General features: G+C 36.1%; 1 protein-coding gene across 2 annotated transcripts in view; it reads right to left on the bottom strand.

Moving 5' to 3' along the window:
• Window positions 1-18,881, bottom strand: part of ADAMTS6 (ADAM metallopeptidase with thrombospondin type 1 motif 6) — a 315,103-nt gene that overhangs the window by 292,451 nt on the left and 3,771 nt on the right. For both annotated transcript variants that reach the window (XR_006890005.1, XM_046670994.1), the window contains exons 2-4: window positions 15,017-15,391; window positions 12,442-12,806; window positions 1,643-1,811 (exon numbers count right to left, since the gene is read on the bottom strand). Coding sequence is in view for 1 of the 2 variants with exons in the window: in XM_046670994.1 (XP_046526950.1) it covers window positions 1,643-1,811; window positions 12,442-12,806; window positions 15,017-15,113 (631 nt within the window). In the remaining variant the exon portion in view is untranslated. The remainder of the gene's footprint in view (window positions 1-1,642; window positions 1,812-12,441; window positions 12,807-15,016; window positions 15,392-18,881) is intronic.

Below are 18,881 nucleotides of genomic sequence, written 5' to 3'. Positions count from 1 at the left end.
CTTACGCTTGAAGTAGAAGAAAAGGAGCCCATGAAGGATAGAATGGAGAAGGAACAAAAGAGTGATGCATTCACTAATTCACAAGGCAACACATTCCATATTTTACAAATCTACTTGTTGAACCCATTCCACTTTTAACTAAATTTACTTGCTGGTGAATTCTTCTTTGTATTAAGCTGAAATCTGCCTCTGAAATACTCTCCCCCTGGTTCTAGCTACTAGAACTACACTGAACAAATCTAATCTTTTTTTTTTTTTTAATATGATAGCTCTTTAAATGCTAGAAACAGAGTTGGCCCCGGAGCTGAGTGGTTAAGTTCGCACGCTCCACTTCTGTGGCCCAGAGTTTCGCTGGTTTGGATTCTGGGCACGAACATGGCACTGCTCATTAGGCCATGCTGAGGCCACGTCCCACATAGCACAACCAGAAGGACCTACAAGTAGTATACAGGTATGTACTGGGGGACTTTGGGGGGAAGAAGAAGGAAAAAAAAAGAAGATTGGCAATAGTTGTTAGCTCAGGTGCCAATCTTTAAATAAATAAATAATTGCTAGAAACAGTCATCCCAACAACAATGATAGCTACAATTTGACTGAGTAACTAACGTGTGCCAAAAGGACTACTCAGAGAGGTTGGGTAATTTGTCCAAAGCTACACCAAAGCCCATGTTCTTTCTACTCTATTTCTCTAAGTGTTTTAATCTTTAGACTAAACAGCTTCCTAACTCCATACCTCTAATCTTGCTGTTCTCCGCTTCAGTCTCCATAGGGCTGCCAGAGTAATCTTTCTAAAACCCAAATCTGATCATGTGATTCCTACTGCTTAAAACCTGTCAATGGGTTTCCAGCACAATTAGAATAAACAAACTCCCCAATAAGGTTTAAACAAGCCTCTCATGATTTGGCCCCTTCTTATCTCTCCAGATTCACCTCTCACAACCATTCCCCCAACCACTATGAATCTCACCCACCCCTCTCTCTCCAACCCACATTCTAATATCCAGTTGGTTATATGAACTGCCAATTCGTGGAATGCGACATTCTCTCTTTTGGTTTTGTAAATGCTGTTTCCTCCATGCAGAACACTCTATCCACTGCTCACTCCACTTTGCCCAGCTAACTTCTCTTATCCCTAGAGCCTCAGCTTAGAAGTCACTTCCTCCGTGAAGCCTTCTTTGACCACTGAAATCTAGGTTTGTTATTTCTACTATGTATTTCTATAGTACCCTGACTATCACTATCTTTGAATACTACCTTAAGACTCTTCAAGTCTTATTCAAGTGTCTAGATTCCTGACACTAGAATAAAAATATCAGGGTAACCAAATAGCACAGAGTACTATGGAACACGTGTGCATGAAAGCTGTAACAATTACCTAGATAAAATAAGGTGGGTTTTTTCCCTTCAAAGGAATAAAAAAATCAAATTTTATACAGACTTATATTTTAAAGACTTCTCAAAGAGCCTCCAAAATTGACTTAAAACTATTGATGGGTGACACCTTTTAAGAGGACTCTGGGCATTATCATTCTAATTACTCAAATTCCGATTTACTTTTATTATTAACCTTACCATATGTGCCAGAAGAAAGAGAGTGGCAATACCATACAATATGCTTTCTAAAATCCATACATTCACTCACCCGAAACCCCACAATGAGAGTGATCAAACAGATGCCGTTGCTGAAGGGTAGACTTTTTATAAATAACATGTGGATGGCCATTTTCATAACTGAAATGTTTGGAATCCTCTGTGGTATTCTTTAATGGTTCAATAAAATATTCTTCATCTTCTGTAGCAATAACACCATGCTAAAATAAAAGGAAACAAAGAATTTACCAAGAAGAATCATTTTAAGTATTATCATTATTACCAAGGGTCAAAAATAAATTGATCTCTCCAAAAAGGAGGTTAAGAGACATGTTAATAGAAATTTAGTGAATTATCTGTACTCAGCAAAACAGTGTATAAATTTTCATATTCTTTAAAAAAGATGTTTAAATACCTCTAATTGCTATGCCCTGTACTAAGCATGACACATACCTATTTCTCCAATCTCAACAACTCTGTAAGGTAACAGAGACCTCTAGGTGTTCACTCAGGCTTATTTCCTTTCCAAATTGTGCAAACAACTTAACTACATCCTCTGTGTTTAGGTATAGCTTTGTAATTGAGTTTTGGCCAATAGAAAATGGGCAGGGTTGGGCCTGGCCTAGGGGCGCAGCGGTTAAGTTCACAAGTTCAGCTTCAGCAGCCCAGGGTTCACTGGTTCAGATCCCGGGTGCGGACACGGTACTGCTTGGCAAAAGCCATGCTGTGGTAGGTGTCCCACATATAAAGTAGAGGAAGATGGTCACAGATGTTAGCTCAGGGCCAGTTTTCCTCAGCAAAAAGAGGAGGATTGGTGACAGATGTTAGCTCAGGGCTAATCTTCCTCAAAAGAAAAGAAAATGGGCAGGGTGTTGTATACCACTTTCAGGCCCAGCCCCTGAAAACCTCCCCAGTGGAATCCTCCACTCTCTCTGAAAAAAGACTTAGGGCAGGTGGAAACCAAAAGAGAAGGAACCTGAGCCCTTGAGGGACCTCATGGGAAGCTGTCCAACATAGACACTAACATAAGGGAAAAATGAATTTCTATTGTGATAAACTACTGACATTTTAAGGTTTATGTTACACTAATTGATATGTGCTTATTAATATAAATCCCATACATCTCCATTTTACAGATGAAGTAACAGGCTCAGAGGTTAAGAACTTGCCCAAAATTAGACAGAGGTAAGAGAGGAGCTGGAACTCACACAAAGCTCTGCTCTTATTCACAGCATTCTGCTGCTTACACGTACTCAGCCAAGTCCTACTCAGTTCAGTCATAGCTCCTCTTTTAAAACTTTCTCTAGCCCAAATGGAGTAGCTTCGCCCTCCTCTGAGCTCCAACAGAGCTTATTACTGGTATCATTTATTTTTAATTAATTCCATACTGCTTTGCTACATCTAGGGTCTTGAAGCTATATTCAAATCCGGTAGAACTTTTCAGCCGCATGTTTTATCTTCCCTACTACACTATTTGCTTTCTTAAGGCAAAGGGTCACGTCTCATATTTCTTTGTATCAGTTACAGCCATAGAAAGTATCTCATATATAGTATGTATGCCAAATAAAAGTTTGCTGATTAAAAGAAATGAGATAGTAAAAGTTATCTGCATCAGAAATAAGAACTTCCATCCTTATCTAGCAGTGTTTTCCTACGTATGGCACATGTGAGGACTGCTCCTAATCCAACTAATTTACCCTGTAACACTGGATAAAACACAAACTCTCTGGGTGTATTTCCTCAGCTGGAAAAATGAAAGGGTTGGGGTAAATTAGTGGTTTTAAAACAGCACTCTGGGGAGCCCTGAGGGTTCCATGGAAGTGCCCTCAGGGGATTGCCCCAGACAACAAAGGGAGACCTATAGTGCTTGGATTCCTAGGCTTAGGAATCAACTGTGCTTTTATTAATCTATATATTAAATTTCCACATAACATTTCACTTGAGAAAAGGAGGGTTTTGCAGCTTTAAAAAGAAAAAAGCTGAAAATCTCTGATCCAGATAAGCTCTAAGGTCTCTTTGAATCTAAACCTCTGTGATTCTGTTTAGGGAAATTCATGTTAAGTACCACAAGCTTGGACATAAAGATAAGACATAATTAGAGCTGCTCTACTCTAACTTATGGATGAAGCTGGCAGCCATCTACACTAAACAAGGTAAGGAATGCAAAAAACAAAAAAAGTAACCCTTAGTCACTTCATATTATTTGTACCATTGTTTGCTTTATTTTAAGGATATTAGTCCCTAAATTAAATGTAAATACTGACAGGAATCACATAATATGCCTTTAACAAACTCTAATACCTGAGCATGAATTACTTTACCACGAAGGTTAACAATATGATAGCAAACTGAGCAGGGTTCTTGCATATAAGAGGGCACCTGCAGAAAAGAGGGCATGTATAAGAAATTATGATAAGAGGGAAATATAGGAAGCAGGGTTAGAGTGCTGCCCAGAAAAGGTAGAGCACTGAAGTCATGTCATGCTGGACTGTGGGCAGAAGGACGCTGAAAAGGTCCCAGACAAGAACCTCAAGTTGCTGGTGAAAAAGAGAGTCAGAAGCCTGGTAAGTAAACAAAGTCTCTAATTTCAAGAATGGAAAGACTCTGGAAGAAAACTCAGAAATTTTATGTGTTAGGTGCTGTATAAGATGTTTATACACATTATCTCATTTAATCTTACAGCTCTTTGAAGTAAGTACTACTATCAGCTCCACTTTGCAGAGGAGAAACCAAGACCAAGCAAAGTTAAGTAACAAACTCACTCAATTGACTCTGGAGCCTGGACTCTTACACACTGTATTATTATAATGCCCTTATCCTCTGAGGGCTGTTTCTGACTTTATTTATTCATTCACCAAGTATGCGTTGAGTGCCTATCACACGGCAGGTACTGTTCTAGGTGGTGGGGATACAATAGTGAACAAAACAAAGTTTCAGCTCTATCGTGGGGCTTACATTCTGGTGGGAGGAGGCAGAAAAAAGTAAATCATTCATTTGATAAATAATGATCAATCAGATTGTGATACATGTTAAGAAGAAAAACAGAGTAGTGTAAGAGGACAGAGTAATCAGAAATGAGGGAATTATACAAACTATTTAGTATGGTTAGGGACATTCTCTCTAATAAGGTGATGTTTGAACAGAAACCTGAATAAAGTGAAGGAGCAAGCCAAATAGGTATCTTAAGAAAGACAGACCCAACAGTGGGCATGGCAAATACAGAGGCAGTGGGGAAGGAGCATGTGTGCAGTATTTGCGAAACGGGAAGGAGTTACTGTGGCTAGAGGGAGGGAAGGGGAAAAAGATTATGAGATTAGAAAGGTGCTAGAAGCCAGTTGATGGAGGATCTGAGGTAAGTGGGAGCCCCAGAAATCTGTGCATGCCTAGCAAGGGCCCTGCTGTCACTTCCCTCAGCATCCCCACTCACCACTACACTGTCTGCTTCAGGAACATCAGGATTAACCTCATCATGCCCCCTTCCCCTGCCATGCCAGTCCCTACAAGAAGCCCAAGACTCATCCCCTGGATTCTATTCCCCATATGATTATGTACATCATGTTTTCTGATCCCATCTCCTACTTCCCTTATTCAGCATTGAAAACACTTCTACTGTGCCCTCTCAAACTTAAGGTCAATTAGCAACAAAATCTCCTATACCCTCAGTCTCATCTGTGAATGTTCACTTCATCTTGTTCAAACAAAAATCTGAATCTCCTCAAATGACACTCTTTCTTCCCCATAATCCTTTAGAGTGGTGGCTGCTTTCTCTCCTACATGTCTCCTATTGGACATGGAGGTAAGGTAAGTGTCCTTGTGACTCACTGCCATTTCCAAACAATTCTCTCTCTCTCCCTTCTCCACAAAAAACAAAAACAAACAAACAAACAAATCCACCATCTTGGAATCTCACGCCATCACCTTCTCCCTCTGCTAGTCGCAGCAATCTACTGACCCAGAGTCACTTTCCTCATTCCTTAAAGATTTTGCTTCTGGATCACTGTCACTCTCTGTAATTCCACTCCCGAAATAACTGTTGATTTCAATATCTTCTTATATCATCATCTCTTAAAATTTGTGTGTGTGTGCATGGGCCCTGGATCCCTTTGGAAGTCTAGGGGTGAAGCCTAGGGACCTTCTCAGAATAATATTTTAAATGCAGAAAAAATATACAGGATTATAAATAAAAGAAATTGTAGTAAAATACAATTATAAAAATATTTTCAAAATGTAATAAAGTAAATATATATAACTTTTCCTAACACTTTAAATCAGAAGATCTGAAGTGGATCTAATAACCACCACAATTTCACAATAGCGATTAACATAAATAATATTTTGAAGAACGTGCAAAACCTGTAACATGATACGAAAATATCTATAATTTCTATTGGGGACAAAGTCACAGGTACTGCTGTTACATTACTGGTTGTTACTCATATTCATAACTGAAGGAAATGTTAAATTTCAGTTAAGAATTAGTAAAAATAAAGACATAATTTTCCACATTCCAGTTCACAAACCCCCTGAACTCCATCCATGGACCTCAGGTTAAGAACTATTGACATAAATGGTCTCTTCAATCCCTGCCCTCTCAATTCCTTGAACTTCCCTCTTTCAAATATCTTGTCCTTCACTTTACCTTACCACAGTCAAACCCTAGACTTCAGCACTATCAGCATTTGCAACCCTGCCATAATGTCAACTTCCCATTCTTCTGTCTTTCCAGCACTGATGCTCTAGCATTCTGACACCAAGAGACAGTCCTTTTATGCCCACCAGGACCCACTGATTCTGTCACCTTTTCGTTGTCCTCCACCCACCTCATGTCATTACTTCCCTCCTAACCCAAACTCAATTTCACCTTCAATTCCCTTACCCTGTTTTCCCTTCATGGAATTTATTTGGCTAAACCACAACCCTGACTAAATTCAGTGTTGCTACTTCGGCCTGCACCATGGCAGTTCCATCTAGCCAGAGAAAAACACAACCAAGAAAGTGAGAGTGGTCTCACTTTAAATTCATCATCATGGTCTCAACTGTGCTCTTAATGCTTCATGACAATTATACTATGTTTCTCTAGTTCATTCAGTATCCACTCTCCTGGATAAATATTTCATACTTTTTCTTCTCCTCTTAATCCCCTAACACTTCATCTTTCCATCTTCTGTTCCAATAGACAACACTGCACAACCTGCTGCAAACTCCTACAACCACAAATACCCACCTACCTGCACCTCATGTAAATATAATCTATTTTACCTCCTGTTATTATGGATAAACTGTCTATTCTCCTAGCTAAGGACAATTATTCTATTTATACATGATTCCATCCCTTCTCACCCATCAATGACATCATTCCAGAAATCTCCCTTCTCTACATAATCATTCCTATCTTTATCAAACAAAACAAAACCTCCTCTGACTCCTTCTTCTGCCTGCAGCAACTGATCATTTCTTGCTTTCCCAAAAGTCCTTAAAATAATTGTGTATATAATCTTTTCTTTTCTCCCATTCCTTCTGAAACCTATTCTAATCAGGTTTTTTCCTCTTTTCCAAACTTTACATGATTTAGCAAAACTGCTTTTGTCAAGGTCACCAATAACTTCCTCATTGATAAATTCAATGTCAGTTTTCGGTACTACTCTTATTTTGACTCAGCAGTTAAAATACTTCCTTCTCTTGGCTTCTAGGATATTTGCCTAGTTTTCCTTCAACTTTCTTATTCCACTGTTCTTTACCACCCCCTCCACATTTTTCTGACCTCCCTAAGGGGTTACCTTGGAGTACCCAAAGGCTCAGTCCTTAGACCTATTCTTTATTCTGTCTATATTCCCCACCTCTATTAATTTCATATAATCCCCTGCCTTTAAACGTCATCTACAGATGATGACACCCAAACTTATAACTCCACAATTCACATCTCTCTCCTGAACTCCCAACTTGCATATCCAACATCCTACACAACATCTCAAGTTTAACCTGTCCAACTGAACTTGTGATATGCATGACCCCCCCAACCTACGCCTCCTACAGCTCTTCCATCTCAGTTAATCCCTGAGTCTTTCTCATCTCATTTGATGACTGCTCTATTCTTCTTGTTGCTCAGGCCTCAAGCTTGAAGTTATCAATGATTCTATCCTGTGTCCTCTAAAACCTAATATCTGGCCATCCTTCTCTTGTTAATCTCACTTTCCATTACTCTTCCTCTCTTTCACTTAGCTCTAGTCGTGGTAGTCTTCTTGCTGTTCCTCAAACACTCTCAGATCAGACCTCTGTATTTGAAGAGTTCCACCTGGAAATAGCCCTCAGATGTCAGCATTCCCCTTAAGGTCTTTACTCAATATTTTTTCTGCCTTAGAATTTATCATTATCAACATACTATGATTTTTATTTATTTGTATTATTGTGTATCTCCTCCACTAGAATGCAAGCTAAATGATGATAGGGATTTTTGTTTTGTTTACTGTTGTACTCCTAGCACCTAGAACACTGCCTATTATATGATAGGTACTTATAAGTATTTGGTGAATGGATGAATGAATAATGGAAAAAGTGGAAAGGCAACTGTGGACATAACTAAATGAATAGAAAGTCTAATGGGGTCACTGGTCTTTTCTAACTAGCTTCAGAGAGATTAAAGAAAATCATTTTTCATGATATAAGAACAAAATGTAAAGAAAGGAACAATCAAAAAAGGAATGATCTCTTGAAAATTAGAAATATAACTGCTGTAATTTTTAAATTAATTGAAGGAAAAGTAGGCAAAGTGGGGAAATCTCATAGAACTTAGAACAAAAAAGGAAAAAATGAAAAAAGAGATAGGAGAAAAAGAGAACCAAGTATAGAAAGGAGGGAAACAAGGAGAGAAAATTATCAAGGAAATAATCTTTTAAATTTCTCTAAGGTGAAGGAGAGTCTTTAAATTTAAAGCACCCATCAAATGCCAAGTAGGGATAAGGAAAGAAGACCCACAGCTTACCACATTATTATAAAATTCTTGAAACAGGAAGGATAAAGAGAAGATCACATCACTTCATTGAGGAAACAATTTTAAGAAAAAAAAAAGTACAAGAAACCAACTTCTATCTGCCACTCGAAACGAATTAATGCTAATTTTTTTAGATCTTTACTTCTTTTCCTAAGATACAAAACTGTATAGATAAATTTGATGCTCTATATTTCCCTTGCCCAATTCTACCATCCATGGTTCTGAAGGAAAATAATTTTGAACCTAGAATTCCACATCCAGCTAAATTATTAACCAAACATGAGGGCAATATAAAGTCACTTTCAAATAGGCCAGGACTCAGAAATTTAACTTCCCAGGCACTTTTTCTGAAGTAATTACTTGAAGATGTTCTCCAACAAAACCAGGATATAAACTCAGAAAGAGGAAGATATGGAATTAACCTAGGAAAAAAGAAATCCCAAGATGAGAAATATGTAGTAGCTCAAGAAATTAATTAACCAGTAGACTCCAAGAAAAATGCCTCCAAAGAAGAGTGGAATATATTCCAAGCAACAGATATAAGGATTAAAGAACTGGATAACATGCATCACTTGGTAAAGACATAATTTTTTCTCAATAAAACAAAGTAAAAGTAATTAGAAACTCCAGAAAATCAAAACCTGGATAAGAAAGCCATGTTCCAAACATAAAGCAAACTAAAATGGGAGATTATTTTGAATAGACAGACTGTAACATTAGGAATTTTTTCCTTTGAATAGAACAAGGGTTGTAACATTGAAATTATAGGTAAAGAAATATGATTAGAAAATACTAATAATCTCTATGTTGAAAACGATTTTATATAGAACAGTTAAAAACAGAATTGATTAAGAGAGGCCTTTGAAAAGTGGGATTTTTAAAAAATTTGTTTACATATTCTATTTGATTAAAAATGTAACATGATACAAAATAAGAATGAAGGCAAGGGTTACTAAGACTGATGGGTAAAAGTATGATGAGGAACAGGATATTTACAGTCTCAAAGTGTCTGCTCACAAGTTCCCTATTAGTTGCTACAGGGAAAACAGTCACTTTAGAGGGCAAACTTGGCAGACCACACCTTAATGAAGTAATCAAAGTTAGTCATCATAGACCATGCAGTTTCAATAGGAAGCAAAGTAAAACAGAAAGGTGTTAACAACAAGAGGGGAAGAAAACAAGAGACAAAAAGTCTCAGTGAAAATGAAGAATAGATGCATGACACCCTGCTATCCCCTAAGTATAGAAAAGTTTCCATTTTCAAGCTTATTCTCACTTTTGATTTATAAAACATCTTTTTCAATTTCATAAATAGTTGCTTACATTAATGACTCTCAAATTACTTGTTTTCACTATTAAATTCTTTCTTTCAGTTATATTTCCCAGATGCCGACTAACATCTTTAACCTATTTCTTCAGATTCCCCACGTTTACTATATCAAAATCATTCTCTTCATCTTCCTCTCCAATCCAGCATTCCACTGGCATTCCCTTTCTCAGCTAGTAAAATTCATATACATCCCCATCCAAAAGAGAAACCTCAGCCATCTTCAATCACTTTCTCTCCTTCATCCCATACCCAGTTCAATTCTATTTCAATTTTTAAAAATATTATAAAATATGTACTATGTATTATATGTCTTATTAGATGCCAGAGAAGAAAAAATTAATAAGACAAAAATCCTCCAAACTTTCTCACCAAAATGTGGCTCAAATTCATTTTCTCTCTCCATTCCCAGTGCCATAGTCTTTGTATAGCCCTTCATTTTCTCCTACATAGCCAGCCCTGGTCGTCTAGTGGTTAAGATTCAGCGCTCCAACACCTGGGTCCATTTCCTGGTTGGGGAACCATATCATCTGTCTGTCTGTCAGTTGTCAGACTGTGGCAGCTGCATGTTGCTATGATACTGAAAGCTATGCCACTGCTATTTCAAATACCAGCAGGGTCACCCACGGTGAACAGGTTTCAGTGGAGCTTTCAGACTAGGAAGAATCTGGCCACCCACTTTCAAAAACGTTGACCATGAAAACCCTAGGAAAAGCAGCAGAGCACTGTCTGATACAGCACGGGAAGGTGAAAGGATGGCGTCAAAAAGACCCAGAAGCGTACCACTCTGCTGTACAAAGAGGAACTATCTGTCAGGAGAGACTCCAACAAACACTGACATTAGCACGAACAACAAATCTCCTACAAGTTCTAACTCATCTTCCTATCTCCAATCAATCCTCTTCCTTCAATCTCAAAATGGAATTATGGAATTAGGCTTTTTTTCCTAAATCTCAATTTCTTCATTTCACTACTCTGTTAAACTATCAATGGCAAAATTAATGACAATGCCAAATTTAAAGGACTTGGTCAATGACTAGGAATAGTATTTTTCTACCATATTTAACAGCGTGTCATTTTAACATATGAGATGTTTTAAAACAGATTTATTTTGGATAATTTATCTTTATTCAAAAACCCTGTAAAGCCTAACACAGCTTACAGAGAAAGAAATTAGCCATAAATGTATTCAATGTGTCTGTTTATAGGAATTAAACCCAAATCTTAAAATCTAAGTAATCATTTCTGTTTTTTCAAAGATTGGCACCTAAGCTAACATCTGTTGCCAATCTTCTTTTTCTTTCCTTCTTCTTCTCCCCAAAGCACCCCCCCACACACACACATAGTTGTATATTCTAGTTGTGAGTGCCTCTGTTTGTGCTATGTGGGATGCTGCCTCAGCATGGCCTGATGAGCGGTGCCATGTCCACGCCCAGGAACCAAACTGGCGAAACCCTGGGCAGCCCAAGCAGAGCGTGCGAACTTAACCACTTGGCCACGGGGCCGGCCCCTAAGTAATCATTTTGACTCATTAACAGTTATAGAAAATGGACAATCTGAGCAAATTCTTATATATACTTATAGTGAACATTTTTCTCCACTGTGTGGTTCTTAATACTCCTTTCAAATTTAGAACTTATTTAAACCCACTCTAATTATGTAGTTTTTTACATTGAAGTACGAATGAGAACATGGATGTGATAGAGTAAAAAGAAAAACAGTTTCTGAAAATATTACTGAAGCATCAAAATGTTTGTAGTCTTTCACACAGATAAAGCTTTAATGGAACATCTACATTAGCCCAAACAGGGTAAAAGCAGGATAGGAAGCATAGGAATATGCTTTATTCTACAACAATTACTCTGTATAACCTTGAACTGTGTATTTATTATTAGACTAGAACAGACTCAAATGCCCAGCATACCTCCTACACTCTTGAATCCGTTTTCTAAGTAAAATAAGATTTATAATCAATCTCCAAATAAATGTAGGAAAAAATTATTTCATAAAGAGACATTGGTATAAAAGATTTTGCTTCAAGAACTTGCAACCATAAGTAGGTCATACGTAATTTTAAGTCATGTTGCCTATCAGAGAAAGATATTATAGAAAGAAACCTAAAGAGGCAATCAGTTTGTGGTTTCCTGCCATAATACACACACATACATACACACATACCCTTAAACTCTTCCCCAATGATTGAGTTTTGTTTACGCATAAAAGATATCTTATTTGAAGAGAAAAACTTAAATCTACAAGGAAATCTGAAGTTTCATTCATTCTTCTACTAACAATATAGAGTTTTAAAATTATTCTTACTTTGAAAAGTCAATGCAAACATTATCAAAAAGACTATCAAAAGCAATGGGGGCAGAAAAAACAAAAATTTTAGACTGTTACCTTCCCTACTTAAACCACCTAAATATATATATATATATGTGTGTGTGTGTGTGTGTGTGTGTTTAATCTGAGAAAAAACATTTACATTGTGAATTTATTTCCCCATCAGAAATTTAAAATTATAACATCTACTTACCAACCCAACACAGTTGCTTAAAGCCACTTTAGTTGTACTACGTTGATCTTGCAAGTATCCTGTGTAATGACAGTTGTCTAAAAAATCATGTTTCCACTGGGGTCCATCTTTCCCCCAATATTCTACTGTAAAATGTTTGGACACAAAATCTGTGTTGAGAGTCAAGTTTAGATGAAAGTGCTTGCCATAGGCTGAAAGTTTAAAAAATAACTTAGATACTGCCTGCTGTGGATCGATAGGGTCCATACTCCGTCTTCTTCTGGAGTGTTTATCATTTTTCACAGTAAAGCTGAGAAAAGCTCCATTTTGATCAACCCTTATTGGAATAGTTAGCTGGTAGTGTTCTAGATAAGTCAGGAATTCCTCTTTGTAATCACAAGGCAGAGAATCCAGAAAAAACACATGGAAGAAAAGAAAATTTAACAGAACAAAGAAGTAGCAGTATAAACAATAACTATATTGGTTAAAACTATGCATCATTATATGTGAGGTATGGACAAAAAAAGTTATATTAAACAAAAATGAAAGAGTAAAAGTTTAAAATCTAGAGATTAATTAAATTTCAATTATTTCATTCTTCAAAATAACATTATTTTAAATTATTTTGAAAGACGATTTTTCTTTTTTAAATTTAATTTTAAAAATCATGGATTCTAAGAGCTAAATTCTACAGGAAATATGAATAGTTTATATTGAAATAAAAAACAGTGAAGAATACAAATACGTAAAAGAAAAGAATTTAGCTCAGATAAAATATGCTTGTAAAAGTTATCCAAAAGAGTTTACATAGAAACTCTAAAGCCTTATAGAAATTTTTTTTTTAAATCATCAGTTGGAATGTAAAATACTGCAGCCACTTTAGAAAACAGTCTGGCAATTCCTCAAAAGGTTAAACATGGAACTACCATTTGACCCAGAAATCCCATTCCTAGGTATACACCTAAAAGAAACGAAAACACACATCCACACAAAAACTTGTACATGAATGTTCACAGCAGCATTATTCATAACAGCCAAAATGGAAAAATAACCCAAATGTCCATCAACTGATGAATGGATAAATAAAATGTGGTATATTCACACAATAGAATGCTATTCTGCAATAAACGAATGCAGTACTGATATATGTTATGACACGAATGAACTTTCATAATAAATTGCCTTAAGAATCAAAGTTCATTGTCTAACATTTATAAAAACATTATGCTAAGTGAAAGGAACCAGTCACAAAAGACCAAATATTATGTGATTCCAATTATATGAAATATCTAGAATAGGCAAATCTCTAGACACAGAAGTAGATAGGAGTTTGCCTAGGGCTGGAGGTGGAGGGTAGTTTGAAGAAATTTGAATGTGACTATTAATGGGTAGAGGGTTTCTTTAGGGGAGATGAAATGTTCTAAAATTGATTGTGGTGATGGATGTACAACTCTGTGAATATATTATAAACCATTGAATTGTACACCTTAAATGAGTGAAGTATATGGTATGTATATTATATCTCAATAAAGCTGTTAAAAAACCATCAGACTGACAAAACATTCAGAGGACTATTAAATATATTTTCTTCACTTTAGTGTACTAAATATTACCAATCTACCTTCTTAACCACATCTTCCTTTAGCTAGGTTTACCACTAAAGAAAACCAAATGTCTGCCTGCTGACTCACTATCTATACATGGAGTTCACCCATAAATATAAACTCCCATGAAACCATGACCAAATGGAAATAAATTGAAAGACTATTTATTTCACTCTTATAAATAAGAGCTCATACTAAATGCTATGGCTTTGCTGATCTACTTTGAGGGCCATATTTTGTACATATGGACTTCTAGACATATACATCAATGATAACAGCCTTGAAAATCTGGATCATAGCACCAAAAAAAAAAAAGTCATCTGTTACTATACATTCATGGGAGAGGAATCCAAAAGGTAAGCTTCAATAATTCTATAAGGATTGGACTAGTCCATGGAAAACAAAATGATATTTGCTCCTGCAACTTCTGTTAAGATCTTTTCTATGATACAAAGTTCAATTCTATGGATTAAAATTATGGGCCCTATGGATTAAAATTTGAAAAGCTAAACTTCTTACAACTCTTACTTTTACCCAGGTTCTAGTCCTTAGATCCGAATTCTTAAGTTTGGAAAAGCATTTTTTCACTAAAGGTCCATATTAGAAGGATCTTGTATCAGAATTTGTCCAGTTTCTTGCTCTTTTACAGCATAAACCTTTGGATTCCTTTTAAACATTACCTTGCCTGCAAACTCTAGCAATGAATGAGCCTATTAAAGTTGAGGATTCAGAAGAAGAAGAAGAGGCCTGGGTGGATCTAAGACAGACCAGTCAACTATAAAATCCATCAGATGTTAACTACAGTAGGACAAGTTAAACACACCGTTAGAGTCCTCAACATTTATGAAACTAGCACTGAACTGACACAGTAAGCCTCTGCTCCTGTCACTACATATCCCAAAGAAAATGTTTACCCAAACTGAATATTCAGAATCTTTTCTTGTCAGATTAATAGCAATATTCTTTGTGAGTTTCAAAAGCAAGAATCCTACCTTGAGAACTGTATGAAAGCCTGTGGTCACTATGAAATTCCGATGAAGCCATGATGAGGCTCAAAATCCAGGTCAACGTCTTCCACAAAATTTCCATAATTTAGAAAACTGGATGATTTTTTGGAGGGCTACCTACGTGCTAGAGAGTCAATACCATACCAAAATCGAAGCATAACAATTTTATTTCTTTAAAACTTCTTGCAAATTAGTTATTAGATGTTCCACTGTTTAACAGGTACTTTTTTCCAACATCTCATACTTTCTTCTATATCTGGATTCATTTTCTCAATCCAAAATGAAAAAAATAATGATGGTAAAATTTTCATAAGCAAAGCATTAGGCTGATTAGTTACTAAGGTATGGCCATTTTTTAACCTAGAAAAACAAAAAAAATTTAAGTTAACTGAAAAATATCCTGAATGGACAGATCTATATTGCTGAATGCTTGTCAAAGGACATATAGTACAAAATAACATAGTTAAATTAGACCATCGTTGTTCTTTATAGTCTAAATAAACATTCACAAGACTAAATATAGAATTAGAAACCTAAGTGGTTAGCAGGATAATGCCAGAGCTACTTAATAACAAAGAAGAAATCTGAAGAGAGATCATAAAAATTCTTTTTTTTTAAGTTTGAAGATAACAGTGTGTGGGTGCAGTGACTACCCTCCTTTTGATAAAACAAAAAGTAGACTGACTTCACAATCAACGTTCATTTTAAGTAAGTGATAAACAGTATGTGTCTCCATTCCTTAACATACTTCTCAGCACACTCATATACAGAGATTGATTTCTTTCTTTATGAGGCACCTATCATTTTTTCTTACAGAGTAGATGTACAAATACGCAGTGACATTTAGCAGCTGTCTATGAACATTCAGACAGTAGCACAAACTAAACTTCTAAAAAGTTGAACCATATTTACTGTAACCCTTGACTTTATCTGGAAGTCTTATATGACTTATACGACTTCCAAGGCAACACCTATGACACAATTTCAACTATCTAGAATGTAACTGAAAAGAAAAGAAACTCATTTTCTGAAAAGAAAAGAATTTTTAAAAATTCATTTCGGGTATCACAACAGATTTCATGTCCTATCTCATGTACTTTCCTTTCGACTTACAACCTTACTCAGAGTCCAAGAATTCACATTTTATACAGGACACAGCTCCCTGATTTCCCAGCACACAGCAGTCTAGAAGAAGAAAATAACAAAGGGACTAGAAACTAGCTCACTAACAGCACAAAAGTGGCAAAAAAGGAGAAAAACTAAAAAGTAGTTTTACAACCCCAAAATAATACAGTTTGGGGCAGAGGCAAATAGTCCTCATGTAGTTTAACAGTTCCTATTGTATATACAACTGTGTTACAGCTCAATATCTGATATGCAAAATACTATGCCAGAGTTAGGAAGAAAAGGTTAAATTACTTTTAATAAGACAACTTACTGTTAAGATAGAGAAGTACACAAAACATACTAGGAAGATTTTCATCCCAAGTGCCTAATATATGGGCTTATCATATAACAAAAGCTTACATATTTGTTGGCTGAAAAAAATGAATGAATAAATAAATAGTGATTAAAATAAAGTCACTTTAGGCATATAAAAGGATATTTGTAGTTAATTGGAAAATTGACTTGTGTGGAATACTTCATTCCCTATGGTGCTAGAAACATTGGTTATTACAACATATAAAACAACCACAACCATTTAAAACTTCTTACATCTGTCTCTACAAGTTACTAAACTGCTAAGCCTTGGAAGAACTAATTTGTTAATCAACAAATATTATCTTACTATGTTTTAAAAATGATATTATAACAATATGAGGATACAGAAAAGATTAAGATACAATCCTTGCCCTTTGGGAGCTCATAATGTAAGTAACAAAGAAAAAATTCAAGGCAGACTGACATATGCCATAATAAAGTTATAAAAACATGTTTTAGGAGATCAGATGAGGGAGATGATTTCTGAGTCAGAGAAGTATGGGTCAAAGAAAGTTCATGAAAAAAGTAGCATTTGAGATAGGCCCTGGAAGATGAACAGAATTTCACAAGTCAAATTGCTAGGGGCAATCATTGCAAATTAAAGAAATAGACTCCACAAAGTCTAGATGGCAAGAAAACAAATGGAAAGTAGTACTAGTAATAACAGTAAGTTTGGTTCCTACGCAGAAGATTAACAGGTAATACCTGGAAATGTAGTTTAAGGTCAGATCAAAAGTAAAGAAAAGTTTGAATATATGTTACTTCTTTTAATATTCACAACAATCTTGTAAAGTAGGTATTATTGCCCTGTGTCTGGTGGACTCTAAGACGGTCCCAATGATTCTGCCTCCTGATATCCATGCCCTTGTGTAATCCCCTGCCCTTCAGTAATTTGACCCTAACCAATAAAATACCTCAAAACATTGAGGGGCTGTCACTTCTCTGATTAGAGTACAAAAGATTGTGATTTCCATCTTACTAGTAGACTCTCTCCCTTGTTGGCTTTAATGAAGCAAGCTGCCATGCAGAGAAGCTCACAGGGTTAGGAATTGAGAGCAGCCTCCAGATAACCACTAGCAAGGAACTGAGGCCTTCGATGTAATAGCCTGCAAGAAACTGAATCCTGGCAACTAATACGTGAGCTTAGAAGCAGCTCCCTCCCCAGTCGAGCCTTCGTGGTGATCACAGTAATTGCAAGCACCTTGATTGCAGCCTCATGAGAGACCCCGAAGCACAGGACACAGCTAAGCCATGCCCAGACTCCTGAGCCACAGAAACTATGAGATAATAAATGTGTGTTGCTTTAAGCCACTAAGTGTAAGGTAATTTTTTTGTAGCAATTGATAACTAATATGGCTGCCAATTTACAGATAAAGAAGTTGAAGCTCATAGTGGTCAGATAGCTAGAAAACAGCACAGCCCAGAGTCATACACAATGCTCTCTGGTTCTAAAGTCCAAATTCTTTCTATCATATCATACTTCTAGTTTAAGGCACTCCAACTTAAATATTTAATAGCAGTTCCATATACCTAGCATCAAATAAGATATTCATAAATGGTATTGGTTAATTAACGTGAATAGCTTTAAGCAACTTTATACACAATAAATGTTTAATCTCAAAAATTACTTCTACAATGATTTAGGCAAGACAGCAGGCACTACACATATTTTCTCAGACAAAAATCTATAAAGAGATGAAATCACATCATTATTCAGAACAGTAATGAAAAGAATCCAGTTATCTTGATTCCCAACCTACTTATATACAGTCTTCATACTCCAAACCTTCTCATGAGATATTAAAGTATAATTGTTGCTTCGTGAACAACGCTCATTGTTTTAAATTTTTTTGGATCATTTGAGTGTTTTGCATAATAACGGCTGACATTAAAAGAGTCCCTCATATACTTTAAAGTAATCTTCCTTTAAAGAGGACTATATATTTAACACATTTGAGTTAACTTTCTATCAGTGGTGCTAGATTTACATAAATCATTCATCCTTTTTTCCATATTTTCCTGGGCTCTGAAACTAAAGACAAACTTATAATATAGTTGGCTGTGTTTAGGGAACAACTATTTTCCCCCTCGAGAAATTTCCTGTTCTTCACAGTTTTGTAACTTCCACTCTTACCATTACTAGCACTGTCCTGTAAACGCCCAAATTAAGTAATCCAGTAGCATTGAGAGAAAAAGTAATATGTAACTACTTGGCCAGAAGTAGACTAACATTTGATTTAAGGACTTGTAGTAAAAAGTGCATTGGTGCACAGTAGAAAGAGCAGGAGCTTTGAAGTTAAACAAACCAGATCTATAGCCTTCATTCCACCACTAGCTACAGTATCAATAAATTTGACTTTCTTTCTCC

The sequence above is a fragment of the Equus quagga genome, chromosome 9, assembly GCF_021613505.1.
Source record: "Equus quagga isolate Etosha38 chromosome 9, UCLA_HA_Equagga_1.0, whole genome shotgun sequence".
In the NCBI taxonomy this organism is placed as follows: Eukaryota; Metazoa; Chordata; class Mammalia; order Perissodactyla; family Equidae; genus Equus; species Equus quagga.
This window is presented reverse-complemented; position numbering and strand designations above follow the sequence as displayed.